General features: G+C 36.8%; 1 protein-coding gene across 1 annotated transcript in view; it reads right to left on the reverse strand.

The window, feature by feature from the left end:
- Positions 1–26,332, reverse strand: part of LOC118405986 (nck-associated protein 5-like) — an 88,262-nt gene that overhangs the window by 16,863 nt on the left and 45,067 nt on the right. The window contains exons 6-9 of the mRNA XM_035805840.1: positions 10,645–10,735; positions 6,540–6,776; positions 6,366–6,452; positions 5,814–5,852 (exon numbers count right to left, since the gene is read on the reverse strand). Of these exons, the coding sequence (XP_035661733.1) occupies positions 5,814–5,852; positions 6,366–6,452; positions 6,540–6,776; positions 10,645–10,735 (454 nt within the window). The remainder of the gene's footprint in view (positions 1–5,813; positions 5,853–6,365; positions 6,453–6,539; positions 6,777–10,644; positions 10,736–26,332) is intronic.

Raw genomic sequence — 26,332 nt, forward strand, 5'->3', positions numbered from 1 at the left:
TTACTTGTAATGATAGTCTGAAAGCTGTGAAATATTGACCCTCTAAAATGCTATTTCCTGCTGGTAGAAAGCTAAGTTGAATGGTATTTGCTAAACTTGAATGGTATTTTTATCAGAAATTCTCATATATATAGTTTTAGCGTTATTGAGAGTAATGCCCCCAAACATATTTTTTCACGAGCTTTTGCAAGGTAAGTTCAGGAAAATTTTGAAATCTGGACGCCATTGATTAGTACTACGGTACTTTGAAGGACCAATTTTGCTGGCAGACCTAGCTTACATTTCTGTTAGAGGGTGCCGGGAGAGCAACGGAGCGTCGAAAGCCGTCATATGGGCCATCCAGGAAAAAATTGAAATATTGACCATCTGAAACATTTATTTCCTGCATTTGAAGGGCACATTTTGCTCGTAAACTAAATTAATTTTGATGATGAAACTTCTATTAGTTAAAAACATTTTTGGGGCGACGCTTCCGCAACATATTTTCGTCATGTCCAGTGCTTAAGGGACACAACTTGCATTTTCACTGTTAAAGTTTCCCACTAGACAAGTTAAGTTTGATAAAAGAAATTTTGATTATGCTTCACGTACAATTCATATGAATCACGCTCGCAATACTCAGAAAGTTTCACAGTGACATGACAAGAGACACAAAACAATGACCCCTTGTAGACTCTCTTTCTGTGCATGATTTCTCCACTAAAGTTTCCATGTGGAAACTGACATGCAGCCAGTGAAAAGTTGGGGATTTTATCACAGGCAGATCAATTATACATGGTTTGGCTCAACCAAGGATGTGCACCACAGGAAGGGATTAAAGCCAGGAAAAAAGTTTAAGTACATCCTATCTAAGTTAAATTAACTCCTGGTTTAAACACATGACAAGAATACTTTTAAAGAAAAACATGATTTTTGGTGACCTTTTCCTGATTTGTTTGCTTTCCTTACATGTAGGTGACTTGGAATGTCTAATGTTCCCCAGTGGTTTCCCCTGTGACCTGGTCTGAACTGTATCATATTTCCCGGTTGTATTGGTTGAAGCAGACCTGGACAGTCAACACAAAACAGATGGCTGCTGCAGTACAAAGATCCATCTACTGTGGTGTAGATAGTTGGACAGTCTTCAGCCAGACTGACAAATATGACAAACAGTAAAAGATCAGACTTATAATGGTCACTTCAGCCTATTTAGAGCCAGACCAAAGATACTAATGAAAATAGCAGGTTTCTTGTTCCTCTATGGTACAAGGTGTGCATACATGTACATGTGTACATGCTGTTATTAAAAGGGCAACTTTATGTGAATGAGGACAAAAGGGGCTTAAGGTCAACTCTTCAAGAAGAAAACAATAAGGTAGTTTTGTGATGACTTTTGAGTCTACTACTAGTAGACTCAGTACTAGTACATCCACAAGCCTGAAAGTTTTCTGCAAGTCTGTCAGAGGCTAAGTGAGATCCCATTATCACTCATATGGGACTGATACAAATCAATCAGCCATGCCCTGTTACACACTAATCCTTAAGTAAATCCAAGCAGCAGCTAAACCAGCAGGGGTGTCAGCTACTGGTGAATGACAAGACTTCAAGCCAGTGGAGATAGGGGGGAGAGTCCACATAGCTATAGGACTTTTGTGAATTATGATAAACCTTTTGAATGAAATTTTTTTTAAACTGTGGACAATTTAAAGAATGTGCCATACTTGTTGAAAAGAGTAAGGGTAGTTCCCGGTGTAAGTGGTTCAAAACCTAAAGTCCTATGGCCTCACCTGGGCAATTGCTGTCATATTGAGGTCACTTGAGTTAGCGCAGAATGGCAGCCATTGCAGACCCATGCGACAGTTCTATTGAAACCAATTATTAATCTGTTCATTTATCCATGGTTATTAGGCATTACCGACTCCTGAAAATATCCCATGGGACTGAGAGAGATGCCATTAAATGGTTCTTATTAATTACTGAACATTGTTATATGAGGCAGTGTTTGCGTCAAAATTACAATAAGCCCTTTGAAATCAGCCTAGCCTAGCAAAATATAGGAAATAGCATGATAACAAAGAAATTTTCCGGTCTTGAGCCTTCAGCACGTGAGCTGCTGATCGAGTAACTGTACTAATTACACTGTGATGAGATGTCAGGTATGACAGACCTGATGCAGGTTAACAGGGCTCATACATTTCAAACTAGTATACAGACTATATCCATAGAAACTGCACTCTGATTGCTTTCACCTGTATGGAGATTGCAGATAGGTAACTGCAGTCTACAGATAGGTGTATGCAGTCTTAGCACATTTACTATAGTGTGCAGATAGTTGACTGCAGTCTGCAGTGAGGTATCTGCTATATGCAGATACCTATCTGCACCTGCAGATAGGTGACTGCAATGTGCAGATAGGTGACTGCAGTGTGCAGATAGGTGACTGCAGTGTGCAGATAGGTGACAGCAGTGTGCAGATAGGTATATGCAGTCTGCAGATAGGTGACTGCAATCTGCAGATATCGTATGGAGAATTTCTCGTTTTAGTTGAGAATGTGACCATAGAATCATAGAATTTCAAAAACATCACTGACTCAAGCATGTAAAAGAACCCACCACATTCAACGACAAGAATAGTCCTTTCCTGTGTGAGTTGATCAAACCAAAACCGTATACAGGCTACAGATTGAATCTTCACAAAGATGAAGGCGGTAGCCGACAGAAAGAAGAGAAAGACAATTCCGATGCTTTAGATGGTCAGAAATCACAACGTCTTTCCATTAAGCCAGAATGAAATCATGGCAGTCAAGCCACAAAAGCTAGACTAGCTGAAAATAGTACCAAACACAGACAAGTAGAAATCAGCTATCTGTATATGGGCACGGAAGTACATAAAAGTACAAACTTTAAGGGACAATTGTTCTTTTTATGGGTGGGGCTTTAAGTATACCTTATGTGAGATTTGTTGCTAGGTTATTATTGCTAACCCAAAAAAGGCCAGACAATAAAACAGCTGTCTACTCCAAATTATAGACTATCTTTGGGTCACATTTGGTTTGAGAAAAAAACAACTGTTCCTAAGAAAAACATCTTTAGGAATGGCAAAATAGAGTTCACTGCATCAGGTTTGCAAATTTAACCACCGATCACAATGGCCTCTTCAAATATAGCTCTAAGAGAAGCCTTGCAGAATTTATATGTAAAAAGTGTTTGGATGGGAATGGGTTATTACGGATTGGCTACAGTGGTCAGTGTGAATGGTCACACAATGGTTCTATTGTGGCCACTTCATGGCCGTCCCTCTCTTGACCCGTTGGACCGAAGACTGACCTCGCATAGATGGAACAATATGGTAAAACATGGCCTGCTTGGGCAAGAACACTAGATGGCCTATACAATACACTTAGCTGTTACCAATTTGTAATATTATTCAACTGTGAGTTCTGCAGTTCAGTTAGTTACTGTACAGTATTGTAACAGACTGAATCAGATGTGGTCTGTGTTGTCAAGACTGTCATTCTCGTATAGGACTGTTTACCCAAAACTGTATAGCAGATGCAGAATCACTACTTCAATTAAGCCACGATATTGACCAACCAAGGCCTTATATAAGAATAGAGGAGCATATCATCAAAGTAACAGAAATACAAGAAAAGGTACAATGTTTGGAATTTTGACATGCTCAGACTTCAGGATTTTCTTGAATCATAAAGATTTTAAAGAAATATACAAGTATACAAAAATGATTAAATATGAATAAGAAAAATTACAACACATTCACGTAAGAATTGTATTATAATATTTTGTCTATCATTCTGAGGACTCCTTTAAGATAAACTATCAAATTTCACAAAACAGATATGTTATTCTCTTACGATCATTTGATGCCAACTACTAGTAAATAATATCTAAAACTGATAGTGTTTATTAGTAGTATTAAATAGTTCTATATACATTGTTGTAACATTAGTGTTAGCAAAGATATAGTTAATCAATAACATACCAGAAAAGCTCAAGTCACAGTAGTTTAAGAAACAGATCCAAAATTGAATGCTCGTCAACAAGAGCTGTGTTCCCACATGGCGACATCTATCAACTGATGTCTGACAGCCTCTTTTCTTACTAAACAGCTGGCCAATGAGAACGGTTCCCATGGCTGTTGCTAAGCAACCATTCTCTGCCCCAGAATGGATATTTGAATAACCTCTCTTTGCCAGGACAGTGGAATGGACTGACAAAAGAAACTCGAGGAGACCAAATATTTGACATCGGAAGAAAAAAACTCAATAAAAGGGAAACAGAAAACAAAAGGAACTTTTCTCTAAAATACAAATGATAAATTTTGTCATACTCACACAGGTTTAAGTTTATACTCTAAATAGGATGTTAATGCTTCAAAAATAGCCAATTAGGAAAAAGAGTCTGAAGTTCAAGACAGCTTCAATTTGAGTATTAAGGGCTATCTCCAGGACCCGGCTCTCTGTCCCAGGACAGAAATTTGCTTCTTCAACTTGGATAACTTTGGAACAGGAAAAAAATTTACCCTGCCTGTCCAAAGAATCTGACATGAAATTGATAGAATAATAATTGTTTTTAAAAATATTACATGACTCCCATAAGTCAGCTTAAAATAACAGTCTGTGACAGGAAAAATGAACAACATGGGCTCCCAAAAAAATGAGTGGACGGAAAAAAATTTAAGGCTAGAGACAGATCCTGTTATTTGCATTTTTCACCATGAAGTGGAAACTGTCAGTTATTTTAAACCCAAACAAAACACTGCTCTGCAAGGTCAACGTTGTTTCAGATTTAGATTGTGATTTCAGTGGGTAGTCTAAGTTAATACACAGCTAAGAGTCCTCTCATTTCAACAAACAAGGTACAGATCAACAACTTGTGAGGCTTTCTTGGAGTGATTCCCCATAAACATTATAAACAAAATGATTATAAAGCTCTAAATGTGTAAGAAAAAAAAAGGTAAAAAAGGTAAAGGTAGTTCCATCTATATTATTAGGCTTTTTGATGTCTTAAGGACACTGAGCCCTCTTCTTCCACCTCCTTCAACCTCCCCAACCAAAGTCAGGGGTAACCCAGTTCACACCTTGGTAGGCTAAGGGTGAGGAAAGTTGTGTAAGGCCACAGCAAGTAAATTTTATGGATGACATCAGCGCGCTCATTAATTTTCGCCTGATTTATGAAAAAAATTTTTTTTTCTTCTGCAGGGATGGTCAACACAACGATCAAGTACCAAAATGAGCAAATACATTGTGTTGTAGCCTAATAATTGTACTTGTAGAAGTGACACTTGCGAGGTACCCAGGGCTGTAGTTGTAGAAATGAAACTTATTGGATAGTTGTAAAAGTGACACCAATATGGAAGCTATGAGTGTGGTTACCAACTATGTTAGTGATGCCAGTCTACCACACTAGTGTCACTTTTCCACACCAGTACATGTCTTAGATACAGGAATGAATGCCTTGTTGGCTCTGATACCCTGTTTTGTCCCTTTAGATTTGATTCTTTTTACATCTGATTATTCAGTCATCATTTATGGTGCCTATTTTTGAAAATGTAGCCATCTTGTTTTTTTTTCACCCATCTTGTTTTTTTTTGCCCTATCACACTATTTTTGCAGTATGCAGAGGATGTCATCCATAAAGTTTACTTGCTGTGGCCTAATATGCCTTTCCCAAGGACATAATGTCTAACTATAAACACCAGGAACAGAACCCAGAACCTCTTGATCTTGTGTCCGCTAGCCAAGCAATTCAAACATTCAACACCACAAAAATGTGTAGGCTAGTGAGAAGTGACCATAACGTGTAATGATTCCTACCTTTTGTGCCATCAGAGCTTGTACCACCTGGTTGGCTACCTGTACATAAAGAGAAAAGACAGATTTTAGAATTATACTACTTATAGGGGTCATTATATTGAAGAAAGGAGGCATCAGAGGGTCCTTCAAAATGAGCATGATGTAAGAGTATGTTCAAAATTAGGACAAACCCCTGCTGGGTCATTACAGTCATTACCATGATTACATAGCTACCTGTCACATAATTGACAGTAAATATATCAAGGAAAATCAGATGGCCAACCAGCAGTGTCTCTGCAATCAATTGCAAAATAACCTCTTCGACCTTTAACCTATGACCTCTAGGCTCTTTGCCACAGCATCATCAGTAGCATGGTCTACAACCTTTGTTTAAAGCTGTGACCTTGAAGCAAGTTCTATGACCTTCAAGCACCCTCTGGTTTTCGTGCTCTAGACCCAAAGCAGAGTTCTTATCCCACACTCTCCATTTTCCATATCAGTAAGACAGTTTTCTTCCTCTTTAGTTATAAACCTTGATCTTTAACCCATGACCTTTAACCTGTGATGACCTACCTCATCCAAGCACCTCTCAAACTGTTCCCTCTGGTTCTCGTTCTCCAGCACCAGAGCAGAGTTCTCGGCCTCCAGACTCTTCAGCCGCTGCATCAGGAGCACACTTTTCTTCCTCTTTATTCATTGACCTTTAACCTATGACAGCTAACCTATGAACTGTAATCTGTGACCTACCTCATCCAAGCACCTCTCATACTGTTCCCTCTGGTTCTCATTCTCCAGCACCAGAGCAGAGTTCTCCGCCTCCAGACTCTTCAGCCGCTGCATGAGTAGCACGGTTTTCTCGCGCTCCTCCTCGGCGCTGGACAGGTGCACGTCCGACAGAGACTCGTAGTTGTTGACCTTCTTGACAAGGTCGTCGTTCTCCAGCTCCAGGTTGCTGACGTGGGTGCGGATGGAGTCCATCTGGTTCTGTTTGAGGTTACAAAAAGAGAGATTATTCAGGATTTGTTTGAAGGAAAATATCTTTTAGTATCCCCTTCCACTTAGATAATTGCTGAGCTACTTTTTGTAGGACCCATGATATTATAATTAGAATTATACTAAAAGTCGTGAGGTTATAAAACTATGATCTAAAAGGCAAAACAGCAAAATGTACAAAAACTGTCCAACTTTGAAATTCGTTTGATCACAGCTTCTAGTGCATGGGAAGGGGGTGCACCTGACCCGAATAACCTCCACAACTGTATCAAAGACACCAAACACCTTAAAGTTTGTTTTAGTCTAATGACACTACTCTACAAGACATTGACCTTAGTAACAGCTTTTGCTTTAGTATATATGCTGCAATTAACCTAAGGCTGATTTTAATGAGGAACAAGCAAAAAGAACCATGATGGCCTAATGATGGCCTAGAGAAATATTATGTCAAACCTGAAGCACTACTAAAGTACGATGCTTTTTAATAGCTGATAATGCAGCGACTTGAGCAAGGTTTCACCATTTACATTTGTAGTCAAGCACACAATGTTACCCCTAATCTTCTCAATTAGTGCATTGATTCTTTTATGTGCTAAGATTTGGCACCCAAAATATGAGTTTGCTGGCTAGATATCACCATCCGAAATAAAGAACGCAACCTGACCACAATGATACTAAGGCTCTTGAAACGCTGCCCTCTGGATCCTTGGAGTTTGGTTCATAACAAATGGTGGTTGCTTTAAATGATTGTGTACCACTTGCACCTTAGAAGAAGAAGTCTACATTTAATTTTTTCATTCTTGACTCATGTCACAGAAAATGGCATACTTTTTTTTCAATTCAATGGCTCAGAGTTAACAACAAAGTATTATATGCCACTGGGAAGTCAGACATACAAGTGCAAGTTTTCACGAAGGGTGTCAGCCCTTCTTGTACCCAGGTGATTGCCATCAAACCCCAGAGATCATCAATTAGTGCTGCCTCCTACATTTCACCTCTCCTGGAGGTCAGTAAACTAAATACTAACATGGCCGCCCCCTGTCACCCAGGGCTTCCTGAGATGGAATACAGGGGCTACACTTGAACTCTGGGTAAATCTTTGCTTTCCAAGAAGGTGTTGTTGAGACTTGATACAAGATTAGGATTTACATGTCAGACCATGTCACAAGTCAGATTTCCAGTCACTCTTTAATGAAGCAAATGGCAATTCAATTCAATTGTATACATTACAATAAAAATAAAGACTGAGTGAAATTAGTTGCTGATTTATTTCCATCCAGCTAGCATGTATTTATCGGTACCACCAGAAAAAAAAAAGTACTTTCTTAGTGAGGGTTGTTTTTTAGCTGTTTGTTAGTTCGGAAATATGAAAGCTTAAGAAATAATAATAATGCTAAAATTCACCTTTGATAGAAGGCTGTGAATATCAATAACCTCAAGATTTCATTATCCAGAATATTTTTGGGGTGGCGGCCAAAATTCTACATGTGACTATACAAGTTTAAAATAATATAATAACATGTCAAGAAAAGCATAATTCTTGAAGAATTGTCAGAATTTCAAGAGGTAAGAAAAGAAAAGAATAGAGAATGGCTCAGTCATGATCGAACAGCCCCTATTATTTTTTCAAATGCATTTTATTAGTGTCTGCTTTAAAAAAAATGCAATTCGTTAGAATTCCTTTTTTTATTTGTGAAAAATGCCTTTCAAAGTTCTTTTAGATGTATAAATACTACTAACACAAGGAAAAGACTATAAAAAGATGATTGACATGCCCATATCAGCTAATCTAAGAACTTAATAAAACAGTACTTTACTGACTGATCACTGAATAGATAGACATAACACATAGCTGCTATCTACTACCTGGTCAATAACTTGGCACTGAACAACATGTGGGATATTGATATGTCTTAGTGAGTTCAGGAATAACAATTTACTGTAAAATCATTTAATTTTGCGGTTATCATTTTCACTTTTCACCATATGGCAAAATCAAATCACTGCAAACTTAAATGCATTTTACAGTAGGACTGGGTAACAGTAGGATGTACTAGTACAACTGGTACAAAATGTTTGTTCTTGTTGGACCTGTAGGAAAAAATGGATCGGAAAAAAAAAATCAGTAGACCGGATTGTGGACTGAGTTAGAAATGACCAGATTACATCGAGGGTCTGCATACTCTTTTCCATAACGTGTAGTCTGCCTATTTTCATTTCCCGTAATTGTAGGGAAAGCTGTCTTATTCATGTAAATCGTAGCAAGGCGACGAAATTTTTGGTAACTGCCTTCCTTAAATTTTGCGCATTAAGATCTTCTGAATTCAGTGTAAATCGTTGTGGGAGTCTGACCCTCCATGCAGGCCCTCTACATCGGCAGGGGTTTACACATTTTGGCGCTTACTGGTTCAAGAAAAGTAAAGTACAGTTAGTATATTAACATGAAGACAGGCCAATTTCAAAATGCCAGTGGAAGTCAGATACTCTGCCACTTGTAGATTGCTTTGTAGGAAATTGGATCATTGTTTTGAGTACCTCTCATTCACAAGTTTACAAACAATCAGGTCCAGGTTCAGTTCCGGACCAGGACCTGATCCTCTGGACCGGAACCGTACTTCAAGTACCAATCCTGAATTTTCTATACCCAACCCAAATGTACAGTGTGTGGCATGTCAGACACCCACAGTACTGTAAATGATCCTGACTGGTACAGTTTGTATTTTGCTTGCTAGTCAGAATGACCCAACACATAGGGAACAGATGGTATACTATAGTTTTTTTTAAAGATTTTGGCAGAAGTGACAAAAAAAAACAGACTGAGTGTAACAATTATTGTGAGCCTGAAAAAAACAATAAAGACACTGGACTTTTTATCTTTACATTACATGTATTGCAATCATAATGGATATACACCGTACAACTACAAGCAAAAATTCCTATTGCAACACAAATGAGAGAAACATTGTTTGAAAATGATTCTACATTGTATAATGTCTTCATCACTTGGTTCATTGACAGAAGTTCACCCACCAACAACCCCCCCAAATGCTACAGTGGGAAGGTGTGATAACTTGTCTGTCAAACTGTGAAAACTTGACAATGTATGTTTACAAGAGGTGGTCCTAGTGGCGGAGCACAATCAATTATAGGATAAGTGCTAATTGCTTTTTAAGTACCCATTATTCAAAACAATGGGGGTCTTCAAGGTATTAGTCCCTTTCCCTGTATCAATTAAGAATAAGTTAATAATCTTTTGACAGGAAAAGTCTTTGCTGATATTCAATCTTTTAAAATGTCTTGCACTTTCTTACAATTATGACTTCTGTTTGACCAAGATTCAAAAGATACTGTTTGCTCTCCAGACAGTATATTTTGTTTGAATTTTTCTGAAAGATACACGTTGAAACCCATTTGATTATGATACCCCTAGCCATGCAGTTTGATAGATTATAATCTTTCCCTTCACCAGTTGATCAATATAAGTTTAGCTCAGTTAAATGACAGAAAGCTTTGACGTGGATCATATCATAACTTATCTCCGTAGTCAAACACAATTTAATTACTAATAGATTAAACAATCTTCTATCCAATCTGCTGACCATACCATCTCCAAATGAAAAGAGATAAAAAACAGAAGTTCTGTTGCAGTATCACAACAAGCTGCTAGATGGCCCCAAAACTATCACCTTGAGATTTTATGAAGACCTACCCACATATCAAATATCAAGACAATCCATCTGGGCCATCGTAGTTATCGTGTTAACATGAACACACATATAAATACAAACACAGACAGACAGACATAACCAAGACAGTATTGCACAGTCTATTTTTCATGGAGGTAATAAGATGAACTTACCTCATATGCATCAATGAGATGTCCCCGCTCGCGCTTCAGTTGGTCCATCTTCTGTTTCAGCTGGACCATCCCTTGCACTTGTTCTTCCATACTGCAGTAAACAATAAAAAACAACACATCAATAACAAGACAACAAAACCAATGCGTTTCTTCAAGACCTCAATAACTACCCAATGGCATATCATAATTCATAGTTACAGATTCATCAAAAGGATCTTAATAAGTGTCAATACACAAACATAACAAATATTAAAAACATAACTCCCAGTCAGGGTGAACCTCTTTCAGAGAGGTAACAAGGCACACTAACCTAAGGTAAATATCAACAAGGAAACAACAATTAGTAAATGAACGTCAATATTATTCTTTGGATCTTGACTACTATTTTTCACATACAAAAACATAAGTCATGTAGATACACAAATAATACTTCAGCAAGCCAATAGACCCTTAATTACCACATACATGTATAAAATCCAAAGCACAAAGAAAGTACTAGACAGAAATCTGAGTCATCCTCCAACATGATTCAACTTGCTGCCATGTGCTTACAATACAAGCTAAACATAACATACAAAGTACATACTCTCCAAAAAAAGGTTGAAATTTCTCTCTACTTACCAAAAGCCATCTTGTTATCCCTTTAAATCCCATTCAAACTTGTCTTCACAATGCAATATCAAGTTCATATCAAAGCAACCATTGAACTGCATGTAATGCTGTAAAAATGTCCAGACTTTGTATATGGAGTCCACAGACAACAGTTACCGACCCGATTTTAGTTCCTGAACTGATCTAAAACTGGTCAAGAGCTTAGAGGAATGCAAACCACGCTCGATCAACAAGCAAAAAGACGGAAGTGCGACTCCGGCAAACTACCAAAACAGCTGCACGCAGCCTAAGCTATGTCAAGGGAAATATAAACACAAAAGGCCGCTCTGTCTGTAGTGGTATAAACATAGTTGACTCATGGTTGAGTTACATGGGCCATATTGCACACAGAAAACATGGGCAATGCTTTCAACCAATCAAAACTTGACAATGATGATTGCATTACATGATCAGCCAATCAAAAATATTTTGAGTAAGAGAGTAACTGTAACAGGAAATTTTGTTGGATAACAGCTTATACATGTAAGTGTCAACTGTAACTAATATTGCACACAGAAAACATGGGCAAGGTTTCTAACCAATCAAAACTTGACAATGATGATTGCATTACATGATCAGCCAATCATAAAGATTGTTTTTATGACTAAGACTTACTAAGAGTAACAGAACTGCATGGAACAGGAAATTTTGTTGGATGACAGCTCAAGTGTCAACTGTAACTAATATTGCACACCAAAAAATGGGGAAAATTTCAACCAATCAATACTTGACAATGGTGACTTAATTACATGATTAGCCAATCAAAAATGTTGTTAGCTTCTTATGGCTAAGGGAGGTACAGGACACCTTATTGGACATTACAAAATTATGTAAGCTATCTAGTCAATATATGTTGTCAAGAGTAACTGAGACAGTGTTGATTTGATTAATATATGGATGACATCCTCCGGAAAGCCCAAAACTGATGCAAGCAAGTGAAACAAATGTTGGGGAAAAAAGTTACATGTATTTTCATTAAGAAATCTAAGTGGTCAGGAAGGTTGAACAATTGAAAAACACAGTATGCTATACAGAACAAATATAATTGATTCTTCATTTTTGTTCTTTCATATCTTCTTTTTTGAATTTGTGATTGACTTTAGCAATATACAACATTGTTAATCCATTTTCCGATTTTTTGTTTGCAATTATTAACAGCATATTTTGCTAATTTTGCAACACACCATGGTTGAAATTTCTTTTTGGACACAGTAAAATTGACATACACAGATGTACAGATGACATCCATATAATCAAATCAACATGGCCTATTTGCACACAAAAAAGTCATGTAGAATGAATAGTTGGCTGGCTCACATTTGGCTATTGGGTATTTCCTATCACAGATATCAAGTTAACATTCACCAAATGTTTGAACTTCCTGGACAGTGTATCACAATGGTCCTTTTCATTGAGCCTTGGCAAATGAAGACAAATGGCACGCAAGTTTATCAGAAATTCAATCCATGTTGGCATTTGACACTGACAGTTGAAAACTACTAGATAAAGTACAGTGAATAACATTTAAATTTTACATAGTTATGTTCAAGTTTCCAATGTCAAGTTGACTCTCTGTCTCACTCCACACTTGCGCTAAAAAAGGCATGTTGACATTTTGTTTTGAAAATGTTTAATTTTACAACTTGGAAGTGAATTTCCGAGTCTTTTACTATTTAATTTTGCCAATGACATTCAAGCATTTAGTGAAATTAAGTTCTTTTTTAAAAAGTACAATGTATTAGAATTAGCTATAATTGTAAAGTTATTGTGCTTGTCAAGAAATCAACTTGTAATGACCAAATCATGATACTGTAAATACCTTTAAGTTAGCAAGGATTTAACCTGAAGTTTGTGGCATGGCAAAAATGTTTGTGGTGTTTGCACTGGTTTTTAGTTTGCAGTTGAAACTGAGTTGTATACTTGGAGTTAGTTTTAAGTTTGTCGCATTTTAAGAGGTGAAATTCTCCATCAATAAACCACTGTGAAAATGTCAACATTTACAGTAACACATAGCAGCTGAATCATGCACCAAATGTCATGCTAGGCTCAGTCAGCTATGCTATGTGAGAACAGCTGTGTACAAAGTGTACAGGGCCCAACTGTTGTGACTAACATACAACTCCCATCATATTACATGGGTCACAGAATGGGGAAATGATTGTCATTGGGCCACATTAAGTCGACTTGTTGTTTCACACACAAATATTTTTTCTTGAAAAAGCCTGGGCATGTTGTTCTGGCAAATCAGCGAGGTTCTGTGCGAATTTTTATTGTAGTTATGAAAGTTTGCAAGTTCAGTTCTAAGCTGCATGTATCTATTGATATATTATATTAAGTACATTATGTACAGTCATGTAAATGAGGATGCCATTACTGCATGTGGTTGCAATGAGATCATACATTTTGTAGTTCTATGAAAATATGAATTTTTGATCATTTATTACTGCTTCTTAGAGTTATGCTGTTAAAACACAAACAAATGCCACTAAGAAGTTTAAAAACAGAAAAATCCTCTTTGCAAAGGTAAACATAATAAGATTACCTTTTTGTACTAAAAAAGCAGCTTTTAGGCCCATTATAGTTTTTATACAGTAAGTCACACAACAAGTACAGGTGTGGGGATGATGATGTCATAGGGATGATGTCATAATTCTATTTAAAGGAGCTTACTCTGGATATGGGTCAACCACCTGGGAATCATAATATGAAACTAGAACAACTATTATAAAAGAAATATTCATTTAGATATTGTTTAAACTCACATGTATAAAGATCTATATTGAACTTCAAACACAGCATTTTTGAAAACTACTGAGAATTGAACATTTAGTTCCATCAAAACATTATAAAAATATCATGTTTTTAAAGAGCAATAATTTCTATGATACAATATTCTTAATAAAACACATTTACTCTCTGCTTATCTATTTTGCAAGGTGTTCAATCAACATAATTGTTTTATGGTTGTCATAAAACTAATAGCTAGTCTATCAAATAATATTATACAAAATGAATTGTTACAGCTCAACTTCAATTATACACTTAGTCTTTTATGAGCCCTCTTGAAAATAAAAGAGGTATAAGAAAAAAAGTCAGAAGTTCTTTGTCTTTTCTGAATCTACAATTATCAAGCATTTACCTGTACTCCAAAACTCACCGTTAAGCGTTCCCCCATGCAGACCCTCACACATCTAACCGCAAAACTATTGTTACATTTACCAGTAGTGCCTAACACTAACAGCTTGATACAGTATCATTAAATGATTCATATAGAGTATTATCATGGGCCACATTTGACTGATTTATATGTGTACCTGTTTTCCTAAAGTTTACCGTTAAGCATTGCCAGCATCCCCCCATGCAGACCCTCATACATCTAACCGCAAAACCAATTTGTTACATCACCAGTAGTGCCTAACACTAACAGCTTGATACAGTAAAATGATTCATGTATAGAGTATTGTCATGGGCCACATTTGACTGATTTATATGTGTACCTGTTCTCCTAAAGTTTACCGTTCAGCATTGCCAGTATCCCCCCCCCCCCCCATGCAGACCCTCACACATCTAACCGCAAGACCAATTGTAAGTAGTACAAGTGGTGCCTAAAACTAACAGCTTGATACAGACTATGATTCATGTAGTCTGAGTATTGTCAAGGGCCACATTACACTGATTTATATACGGCACAGCTTGATCTGAGTTTCACAGGGGGAGTACGGTGCACTTTTCACGCTGACCTGTTAGTAATGTCCATATGGCAGCTTTAGAAACCTCTGTCCATGTCCCTAAGGGAATGGTAGTTGTATTGTTTTATATTGCCCTTGTGAAAGAACGATGATTTGGGAAAGTAAGGTCAGAAGAAAAGTCTGAGGTTATAGTAATTATGCAAGGGCTGTCTCCAGGACCCGTCCCTCCGTCCTGGGATGGAAATTTGCTTGTTGGACAGAGAAACAAGAAAGCTTCTGAAAAAAGCTGGCTGGTGCGTATTTTGGAAAAAGCCTGGATGTTAAACAAAATCACATGAAAAAAGAGTTTTTAAACATCGAATTACTGAATTGGTCTTTCTTCTATTAATCAGTCTAAAAACACTACATGAGATTTGTCTAACAAAGAAGAGAAAAATTTAGCAAGTGGGGTTCGAACCAACGGTCTACGGAAGATAGGTACCGTGCTGTAGACCGCTCGGCCACGCTGGCTCGATTACGCAATAGCACGTATAGAAGGGCTATTTGGTTAAAGTGACCGATCCATCCATCCATCCATGCATCCATGCAACCGCTTCTCCCATCTCATAGCCGGTGCTATATGCACCGGCAAAAATTCACTCTGTCCATCCAAATCTGAACTTCATGACATAGCATATTGATGGAAAATGTATTTTAAATTTGCTAACATGATTTGACAGCAAAAATCAACAACATGGCCTTCCAAACAATGAGTGAAAAAAAATTACGCTGGAGATTGTATAACATAATTACAATCGAACAGGTGTTGGAACGTCTCTTTGAAAGAGCGCTCTGGAACCCATTCCTTATTTCACTCATTAACTGACGTCACCACCAAATGGCTCAACTTTGAATGCACAATGTACAGTTCCCCAGATGGGTAGCAGAAGCGAACATACATGTAGGAGCGAAATATATACCCAGATGGTACCAAGGCTAGCCAAAATAGCCATAACCATTGAGATAGGCCCAGATAAATGTTAAAATTTACATTGTAAAATTATATCTTCGTGTACATTCTAGTAGACAAAGTCCTGAAGCATTAAGAGACAGCACCTAGAATTGACACCACATGTAGTTAGTACACCTGCTGGGGGCACCAGTACCTTGCACCTGTTCACCCCTATAACCCACTAACCCAGACCCCCATGATTTATAGTACTGTACGAACAATACAATAGGCCTGAGGAAAGAAATATTGTGTTTCTGATCACAGCCCTGAAAAATAAAGGCTGGTAGGATTCTATGATATTCTTTTGCAGGTTTATTTTTTAGATAATGCTGATTTAATCCAATAGTCACAGTTTGACAATGCAAGACTGAACTGTATCAAGATATTGGTAATTCTTCAAATAACTATTGAACAAATTGTTTTGTCGACATACAGGGGAACTAGGTTCAGTGGGCTTGCTTAGAAAACTTTTTATATTGAAGCTAAAATAAAAGGAAAACATTTTGGAAAATGATTTTACAATATTTGTCAAGTGAGATCGAAAATTTTACGCCCTCAAATGCTAGCAGCATACAAAAAAAGAGCTAGGGTTGGTATGTTTTGAGGGTTGGTCGGATAACTGCAAAGGGTTTCTAAAACACAAAACTATTTTTCCTAGGCCTTACTGAACAAAAGGTCCAAAGAGAAAGCTGACATCAGCAATTTTACTTCCCATTTCAAAACACTAAAATCAAAACTGGAATAACACAAAGTACCCACCACAAAATTTGAGTCTATAAATTGTACAATCTTCTATTGTTTGGTCCGGTCAGCCCCATCGCCAATTGAATGCATCATCGCATAACAATAGAGGAACATTACCTACAATTTCCATTACTGTTGGTTTTGAGAGCTACTCAAGTGAGGTTCCCTTTTTTCCTCACAATCATTTTGTTGTACCTCTTTCTACTTACCGTACATTGCTGTATTCAGGTTTTTTGCTTGTGTTGTAGAATTCTATTCCAGATTCATAGTCACCCTATATATTTCTAGCCAGGAACTAATAACAAAAATGATTTCATTATTTGAATCAAGGCAAAATAATATTGTACCACCTACCACAGTAGAAGAAGAAGAAGTGCAATTAATCCTACATTGTGCTACATAAAATTATCATATTTTGTTACAAAAACATTTCCTCACTTTAGACATAATATGAGTAGCATTGAAAATTTTATTTTTCTCGTGCATTTTGACAAACTGACGATAGGTAAGTCGCACAATCCTAAAATTTAACATATTATTAAAATTTCCACAATGACCAAGAAGCAAAAAGAAGCCAATTTTATATAGTTTACCAATTTTTTATTTATGATGATGATGATGATATACCAGACAACGATTACTCATACTACTGAAATAGGTATGTTTCCAAACATGTCTTTGTTGCAACCTATACTTTAAGTTCATTTGAGCAAAAATGTACAATAAAGGTCTTCGTCGTATCGTCGTATCCATTTTTGATTATACTGCTGCTGGGATCCCTGTCACAGGGGTAGGCAGCAGTCGGAATAGTCTTCACACTGTGCTTCCATGCTGCTGGTCCGTCCAGTGAGTCCAGCTCTGGGCTTCAACTCCATGGTTTGCCTCGATGGCCGGGCCCTACCTTCCGCACCCGCAAGTCAGCGAGGCCCACGACAATACCGGCTGCTCGTCGGTGACTGCTACCGGCACTGCCTGTGCCTTTATCTGTATGAAGAACTTTCCATTTCGGTTTGGATAGGGTTTTTTTACGGCCGGATATCCTTCCTGACGCCAGTTTACTATATATTTCAGAGATTTCAAATGAAATTCATATAGGCTTTCATATACATGTACCTTTGCTCTCATCTGGGCTTTTAGAGCGCACGTCCTTAACTGACTTGTGGATTTGAGTACGACAGGAAAATTGATTGTCATCATGGTCCACTAATTCGTCTGTCACAACAGATTGCTCTAGCAAGTGAATAAAAATTGGAACAGCCTTCATGATATTCGAAAATATTATTTTCAATTTTTCTAAGCTGGAAAAATCACCAAATAGGAAATGCCAACCCTAAATGTTACCTATTTGCTAACATGTTATAAGCAATATCATTTCCAGCACTGTTTATAATTTCTGAAAAATAGTATTTTGTATACAACCATGCTATATTACAATATGGATCTTCAAATTAAACAAAATATAGCATCGTACACATATCAGCACTGCTCTGTATACATAGATATCCGATGAACTTGCCTCGTATGATAACAATACCTGTGCAACAATGATATAGCCCATACACGTTATATACACACACACAATAGCGTACTCACAATACAAGCATTACCCACTCACCCGTGCTATACGCTCTTCGTAGCTCTGCAACTTTCGCGCCACCAAAATTCCGTGTTGGAAACATTTCGTATCATCCTCTTGTCCGAATCTATTGCACAATTCTGGGAGGTTTCGTAAGAATTGTGTTTTTTTCTTGACAACAAAGCAACACCATATCCCACATGATTAAATCCAACCACCTGCTCAACACTGCAAAGTGGACTGTACCATGTTAAAAACAGGGGTACACGGTTTTTTGTCATCCTCTGCAAGATATCTTAATTTATCATTTAGGACCATAAAATGTATCATATATCTTTAGATGACTTCCCTGAAAATCATGCAAAATTGTAACAAAGAAATTATCTTGACGTTGTACAAATTTTTATCACAAGATACATTATATATTGCATGTTGCTGCTATGGAAAAATTTGCATATAAGATTGTGACATAAGCTCATTTGCATAATCAGGAATCACCACTGTGAGCATATCCCAGCCATCATACATGCGAACCTGTCATCAATTATTTCCCCACATTGCGGACTGTGAACAATTACTTATTCATGAAACACACTGGCTGGAAAAGGTGGATATCTAAGCTATTTCAGTATAATACTTTCAGAAATTCAATATGAAATTTTAAAATGTGTGTAACTCAATGACATATTGTGTGTACCACTAAAACATTGTAGTCATTTTCATACCACAAAACTGTAACATATTTTTAATATAATTCATACTTTTATTGATTGTACAGGCAGATTTTTTGCAATGGATCGACTTGCCGACATGTCTTGTTTAATACATTTACTTTGAATTTTTGTTATCCTTTCTTAAATTCATATATATAATAATGTTGCATTGTGATTTTACTCAATGCCATGTTATTGTGTTATTTTTATATCCTATATTTTTCAGGAGATGGTTGTCATGAGAACTGTGCCTTTTGCTTGATGCTCTGTTGAAATTTTGTAAATAAAACTTATAAAACAACATTAAAAATTGGATTTTTTTTAATGCACGGATTGGTAGACAACATGTGGTGCCTGTTGTTTAGAAGGAACAAGTGCTCTTTCTATTTTTCCCACTTGTTTCATAATATATATGGAAATAAGGGTAATCACACAATATTCCTCCAGGGTTCAAATGATGCTCCCATGGGCTAGACCATTTCCAACTAGCCCGGGGGGAGGCAGCATGTGGTATTTCTCATCCACCATTTTGCATCCAGATAATGTCACTAGTAGATACAACAAAGAAAATTGTTCTTTTTGATCAAAATTTTTTACCAGCATGATCTTTGAATTCTGATATGGAAAAATCATATGCCTAACATATTTGTAATGAAGATAACATTAGAAGCAACACAGTAACTAAATGTTATTTTCCCACAAGAAATATCATAACTGATCTCCATATCATATTCTGATAAGAAAACAAATAAGAGTCTTCATTGAAATCCTTAGTGTATGATTATGATTTTCTTCATCAGCTACATTTAGAAATAATAACAAACAGTATGATCATATCTCACTAAATATTAAGAGCGTTGCTGTCAGTCCTTCTTTCTTGACATGTGAATTACTGTATATTTAATGTAACTGCATTTAAGTTCACAGTGATTTAAATTCGTGGAAGCGGGCAAAAGGACTGTTCGCAGTGGTTTTAAGGTTGCGGTAACACAATGCAATCCAATAGTCTCTTACTGCCGTGGAAAAAATGTTTGCGGTGGTTTTAAGTTTGCAGTAATTTTGCAATCCGACAACCGCGAACATAAAAATTAAAACCACCACGAAAATTTATGCATTTACAGTATATGGTCTACCTCATTTTATCCATATCATTTTTCCGTCACCAGTTTTTATGATTCATAATCATTATGCCATTTCCATATTCCATTTTCTTTTCAATGCTGAACTGATGCATAACAGCTATGATAGATAAAATTGCCTGTCCTTGTTAAAATTCCATCTCAGCGTCTGGCATAATTCCATTGACCTGTCCAGAGGATTACTTCATGTGGGCATTATACTGAAGGGGGAGTCCCTAGGCATGGAAGTCACCTTGACAAGGTCAAAATACAAAAAGGAAATGATAAAATGCGTAGATGATGAAAAGCAGTTGATGTGGACAACACTAAAAGAGAAAGCTAGGAATAGTTTTACTATCAAGACCTACATTTGTATTTAGGGGTGGTTTGTACATTTTAGAACCCATATACATTTTCTGCATTCAGTTTGTCTTTACAAAATGTACTTATTAAGAGAAATTGGCAGAATAGCAGCTCAATTGACTAAATAAATCATACATTTTGCAAATTTCATATCAAATACAACACGGGTATTCTGTATTGCCCGAGGTACTGTAAATCGCTTGACAGAAGCGAGAGGGCCAGGACTGAGGAAAGTAACTACATTTATCAAAAGACTAGCCTGGATACCATACCCCAACCTCAAAAATATCTTTTGTGTTGGGGTCTGGCAGGGTGGCTGTAGAAATGTTCTCGAAGGCCCTTGATCAGAGGGAGGAGAACCTAAGATTTATGACCACTCACACCACAGGTAGCCAGCTACAACACACCACAGTTGGTCAGCAGGCTATCACAGTAGCGAATCAGGTACTTGGTGGCCACTGTTATGGATTAGAAAAATACAGTTGGGGGTCTTTAACCAATCATGGTAGGGGTGTATTACCTCCTGCTGATCCTGCTGCTGTTCTATTGGTGGGGTTTTTTGCCCACTATAAGGGGCAAAATTGAGAACCCGGCCTATCCCATCCGTCCAGACCCCTGCACGATAGATACTTGAGATCGGGCTGGGGTTTGGTAACCAGGCTAACACCAATATTGATAGCACGTCACTACAGCCCAGAGATTATGTACAATATGAACCCCCATAGCTGACTCAGTTATCAACACAGCCCACCCTGAAATCTACACCACCTGATAACTGATAACAGAAGGACATTAGGCATATCAGCCTGACCTTTGTTATCAGTTTGACATCCGAGGCAGGCTCCTATTGATCTGTCACTGACTTTCAAATAAGGGTTAACGTGGTCATCTTATAAGTGGACAGGGTACCCTAAGGGCACTGATGGGTAGAGTGTTTCATTCAGTAGGTTTGAGTTTGATCCCAACCGAGTCAAATAAAAGACTTTCAAATTCTTTCTCAGCTTTTGAGTTTGATCCCAGCCGAGTCAAATAAAAGACTTTCAAATTCTTTCTCAGCTTTTCTCACTACAACAGTGTCGAAAATGGGGATACTTTATAATACTACTTTATAATATGAAATTGAAAGGAGAGCTTCCATGCACAAATATCAAGTTGACAATGTGGAAACACAATAGACAGTCTACTAAGACAATTTTTCAAAAAGGGACCACTGTACCAAGGTCTTCTAAAAAATGACCTGAACATCTAGATATTCAAAATGTGAATAGTCATAACTGACACTGCATTTATGCTATTTATGTATATCTCCATTCACCATTCAAAAAAAGGTTTGCCTCTTAAAGCAGTCTTTTGGGGTAAATGTCAAAATTACAAAAGATTACATTATACCACAATTACGGATTTGAATGTACCTTCTGATTTTGTGCTGCGCTGGATAGTGTGCCCTAACTTGGTGCGCTAAATTTATTTTGTAATTTTGCTCTTGTCAGAACTTGGTGATGAATTTAAGTAACCAGAAATAGGAATCGAATTCTCTGATATTTTAGTTTTTTTTTTACAGTAAAATTGTGATTGTGTGTACTTCTCATCTCGTGTGAGGAGGGCTTAATCTAGTATGATCAAGGTCTTGTCGTCATGGGAAATGGGTTGAAAGTTTTTTCAACGATGAGAAATCCTGTTGACGCCAACAATGGATACAAAAATTGTTGCAGGTGACAGTTTATTTTCAAATCTGTCAATCACTTCATTATCATGGAACAATCTAGATCAGAAAGTAATTTTGAAAATTACCTTGTCAAGTAAAATTCAGATCTACTAATTCCTTGATAAAATCATTGCCCTTGGCATAGTATTATCCAAATTCCCTGTGTGAAATACTACTGTCAATCAAAGAGGGGGATCATAATATAAAGGGATATTGCCCAAGGCCGTGATGTTATCAACAAAAGACAATCTGAATTTTTGCAAGATACAGTAATTTTCAAAATTGCTTATAAATGATATGGAAATTACATGTAATCCTACATTTTGCAAAGATTCTGATCAAAATTTCAGCCTTTTCTAATTTGTAATGTTGTAAAAAATGTGTTTTCGATACAAATTTTGCCCACCATTATACATATTATTATGCAGAACTGATCAAAATGAAAAAAAAGCACTAAATATTATGATTTTTTTTAACATATACCAATTTTTTGTAAATTCTACACTTATTGACTGAAATCCATGTTTCAATAGCAAATTTAGATATACAAAAATTGCATGACAAGTCTAATCTGATTCAATAATTGCACATTTTTGACTTTTTACAAAATTTTAAATACACTGTATTATATAGAATTCTACCTGACGGTGACCTGTACAAAATGTATTATAGAGTTTTTTTTATTATTTTTGGTAAAATTCTAAATTGAAACGTAAAGACGTGTGGGTTTGAATGCATTATAACAGTACTGATATAGGACTGTTCAGTCCATTATGACTGATTATCATATCTACCAAACCATGATTGACAGTTGATCCAATTAGCTTGTCAGAAGAGGCATTTCCATTCCTCGCACAAGGGATGGATTAGAGGGTGTCTCCAAATGGGTACCCTCTAGGACCCTTATTAGAGCATTCAAACTGACCAATCAAGTGTGTGCAGAGCCATGTCACCAGATGGGTGACTGAACTGACTGAGAGCCATGCATTATCATAATGACCTCAGGCCACACCAATTTAATTTCTCGGTTCACGGATTTTTTCATAAAAAATATGGAGCGATAGGGCGAAAAAAAGTAAAAATAAAAATTGTAAAACAGTTGGGGTAAAGATAAGGGCTAATCCAAAACATAAAGAATAAAAAGTTTTCAGCTTGAAAAAAGTACAAAAACACTATTACTGTACAGTAACTGCAATAATGATACCCACATTTTTAGAGTACTCAAAGGAGGCCAATTTGCTACACCAGAAAGTTGGTGAATGGCTTTATTAATGGTGAAAATTTGCTGAGTGGTAATTTCTTTCTTTTTTTCCAAAAAATAGGAGCGAGTGAATCCGTGAACCAATGAATTAAATTGGTTTGGCCTCAAGCCTATGTATACTTTGATGAAGGTTAGACAACCAGGTAATAAGATACAGACAACAGTTGAGATGGATTTTGAAAATGATCAGGAGTATAAAAATGCAATCTTTTGGTCACCTTTCAGTATCGTGGATTCTACCTGAAATGTCTGACCATTTCAAAAATATATGTATTCGAACCGTTGCTATTCTGTTATTGTGCAAATCTGGCATATAATTCTGGTATGATAATCTGGGACAAAATGGTAAGTTATTTTATTAATGTGAACACATTTTTTTTGCTACCACTTGTACTAAGTTGTAGCACAAAGACCTGGAACTTCTGCTGCAGTACCATAAGAATCCACTAGGGGGTCGAAAATCTTGTCACTTTGAGGGTCTCATCAAGACCTACCCACACGGCAAATTTAAATTCAATTCACCCATGGCGAAGTACTCTCCAGTTATTTTGATAACAGACGAAAGCACACATACACACAGTGTCCGGGAGTCCATTTTTCATGGAGTTGTAACTACATTCAAGCTGTTCTTGGAATCAATTTGGGTGCCAGACAGAGACACATTTATTTAGAGGTTGACCCAGACAGGCACTAACCGTATCGATTAATGGTCTACCGTGTGGGGATCCCTAACTATATATTACATCATCTGGACTGTACCAAGCTAATCAAGCCCAAGTGGGAGACGTTTTGCCCAATGATCATACAGTAAATATCATGATATTGTTCTGAAATCCTAAACCTAATCCTAATCCTAAAACCAAGGGCACAACACCACCTAAGTGGTAACGCTGGCAAGTAAATTAAAATTTTTGATCTGATCTAGGTGACAAAATTCAAAACAAACTTTCTGTATAGATACAAAATGTATCAGATCAAAAACTGATATCCCTTGCCACCAGTGGACCAAAAAGGCTAGTGTTTGCAAGTTTTTGCTTAGGATTGGTCTGCTAACTGGAAACATAACATTTTTTTCATAGGCCTGCTGTGCAGATGGCAACAACTGGCAGGTGCAATGTACAACCAGTTACTGTCAATCAGAATTTCAAATTTGATCTTATTAGAACACTTTGTTGCACACCGAAATCCCACGGCGGCTAGACCCTTCTGTCATTTTCAGGACATTTTAAATTCAAAATTTTACTACTTTTTCCGTAAGGAGTAGAACTCATTTTGCCCAGATGGCAACAACTGGTAGGTACTTTGCAACCAGTAACCTCCAATCAGAATTTCAAATTTGATCATATTAGAACACTTTGTTGCATACCAAAATCCAATGGCGGCTAGACCCTTCTGTCATTTGCAGGACATTTTAAATTCAAAATTTTACTACTTTTTCCCTGGGAGTAGGACTCACGTTGTGCAGATGGCAACAACTGGTAGGTACTTTGCAACCAGTAACCTCCAATCAGAATTTCAAATTTGATCATATTAGAACACTTTGTTGCATACCGAAATCCAATGGCGGCTAGACCCTTCTGTCATTTGCAGGACATTTTAAATTCAAAATTTTACTACTTTTTCCCTAGGAGTAGGGCTCATTCTATGCAGATGGCAACAACTGGTAGGTACTTTGCAACCAGTAACCTCCAATCAGAATTCAAATTTGATCATATTAGAACACTTTGTTGCATACCGAAATCCAATGGCGGCTAGACCCTTCTGTCATTTGCAGGACATTTTAAATTCAAAGTTTTACGACTTTTTCCCTTGGAGTAAGGGCCCTGGGCTCTTTCTATGCATATGGCAACAACTGGCATAGGTACTTTGCAACCAGTAACCTCCAATCAGAATTCAAATTTGATCTTATTAGAACACTTTGTTGCACACCAAAATCCCATGGCAACTAGACCCTTCTGTCATTTGCAGGACATTTCAAATTCAAATGAAGTGCCAGATACCAAATGGGAGCTGTTAGGGTATTATACTTTCGGACAGCAAGTCTCTAGACAACAAGGTGTTGCTATTCTTTTTGAACAAAATTTGCTCTACTGTAATGTGTACATTAACTTTCATGTAGATGTTTGAATATTCTTAAAGGTGCTAAATGTAATATTTTGGCAGTGAAAAGTTAAAAGAATATTTTGCACAGAAGATCTTGTTATTGGAATTTCATGCACATTTGAGTATATGTAAGTCACTACCTTCATATTTATTCAAAATTTTTATCAGAATCTTGCAAAATCCCAATGTCATACTTATGAATCAATTTGGAGTAAGAATATAAACTTAAGCCAAACTCACCTGATTATATGGATGATATTCATTTGTGCATCAATTTTCATCTGTTTCCACAAAAAGAAGAAATTTATATTAAGCAAACTGTAAATCTTACAAATTGAAGTGGCAAAATTGAGCTAATATATAATATATGCAGTAGATTTTTACAAAAAACAATCAAGGAAAACAGACAAATAGCATATATTAGAATACCTCTTGTCCCATTGTAATATTGTTGCCATGTATATTACGCAAATATCATTTTTCCCTGATAGAGCCTACATTTTTTTCAAAATACCACATGTTTTTACCATAATATAAAAATTTATAATCATAACACACCATAACAATCTGCTTCACACAGCTAGCAATGTACTCGCTATCTCCCACTATACACAAGATAGATTTCGAGGTAAGCTTTTAGAAAATGAACTTTTTTCTTCTTACACAAACACATTCACATAATGTGTTTTGATAAATATCTTACTAAAACCTCAAGTTGGAATAAAACTAAAAGCATTTTTTCAATAAGAGTTACACATGCTTTTACCATATCAT

The sequence above is a fragment of the Branchiostoma floridae genome, chromosome 18, assembly GCF_000003815.2.
Source record: "Branchiostoma floridae strain S238N-H82 chromosome 18, Bfl_VNyyK, whole genome shotgun sequence".
NCBI classification, from domain to species: domain Eukaryota; kingdom Metazoa; phylum Chordata; class Leptocardii; order Amphioxiformes; family Branchiostomatidae; genus Branchiostoma; species Branchiostoma floridae.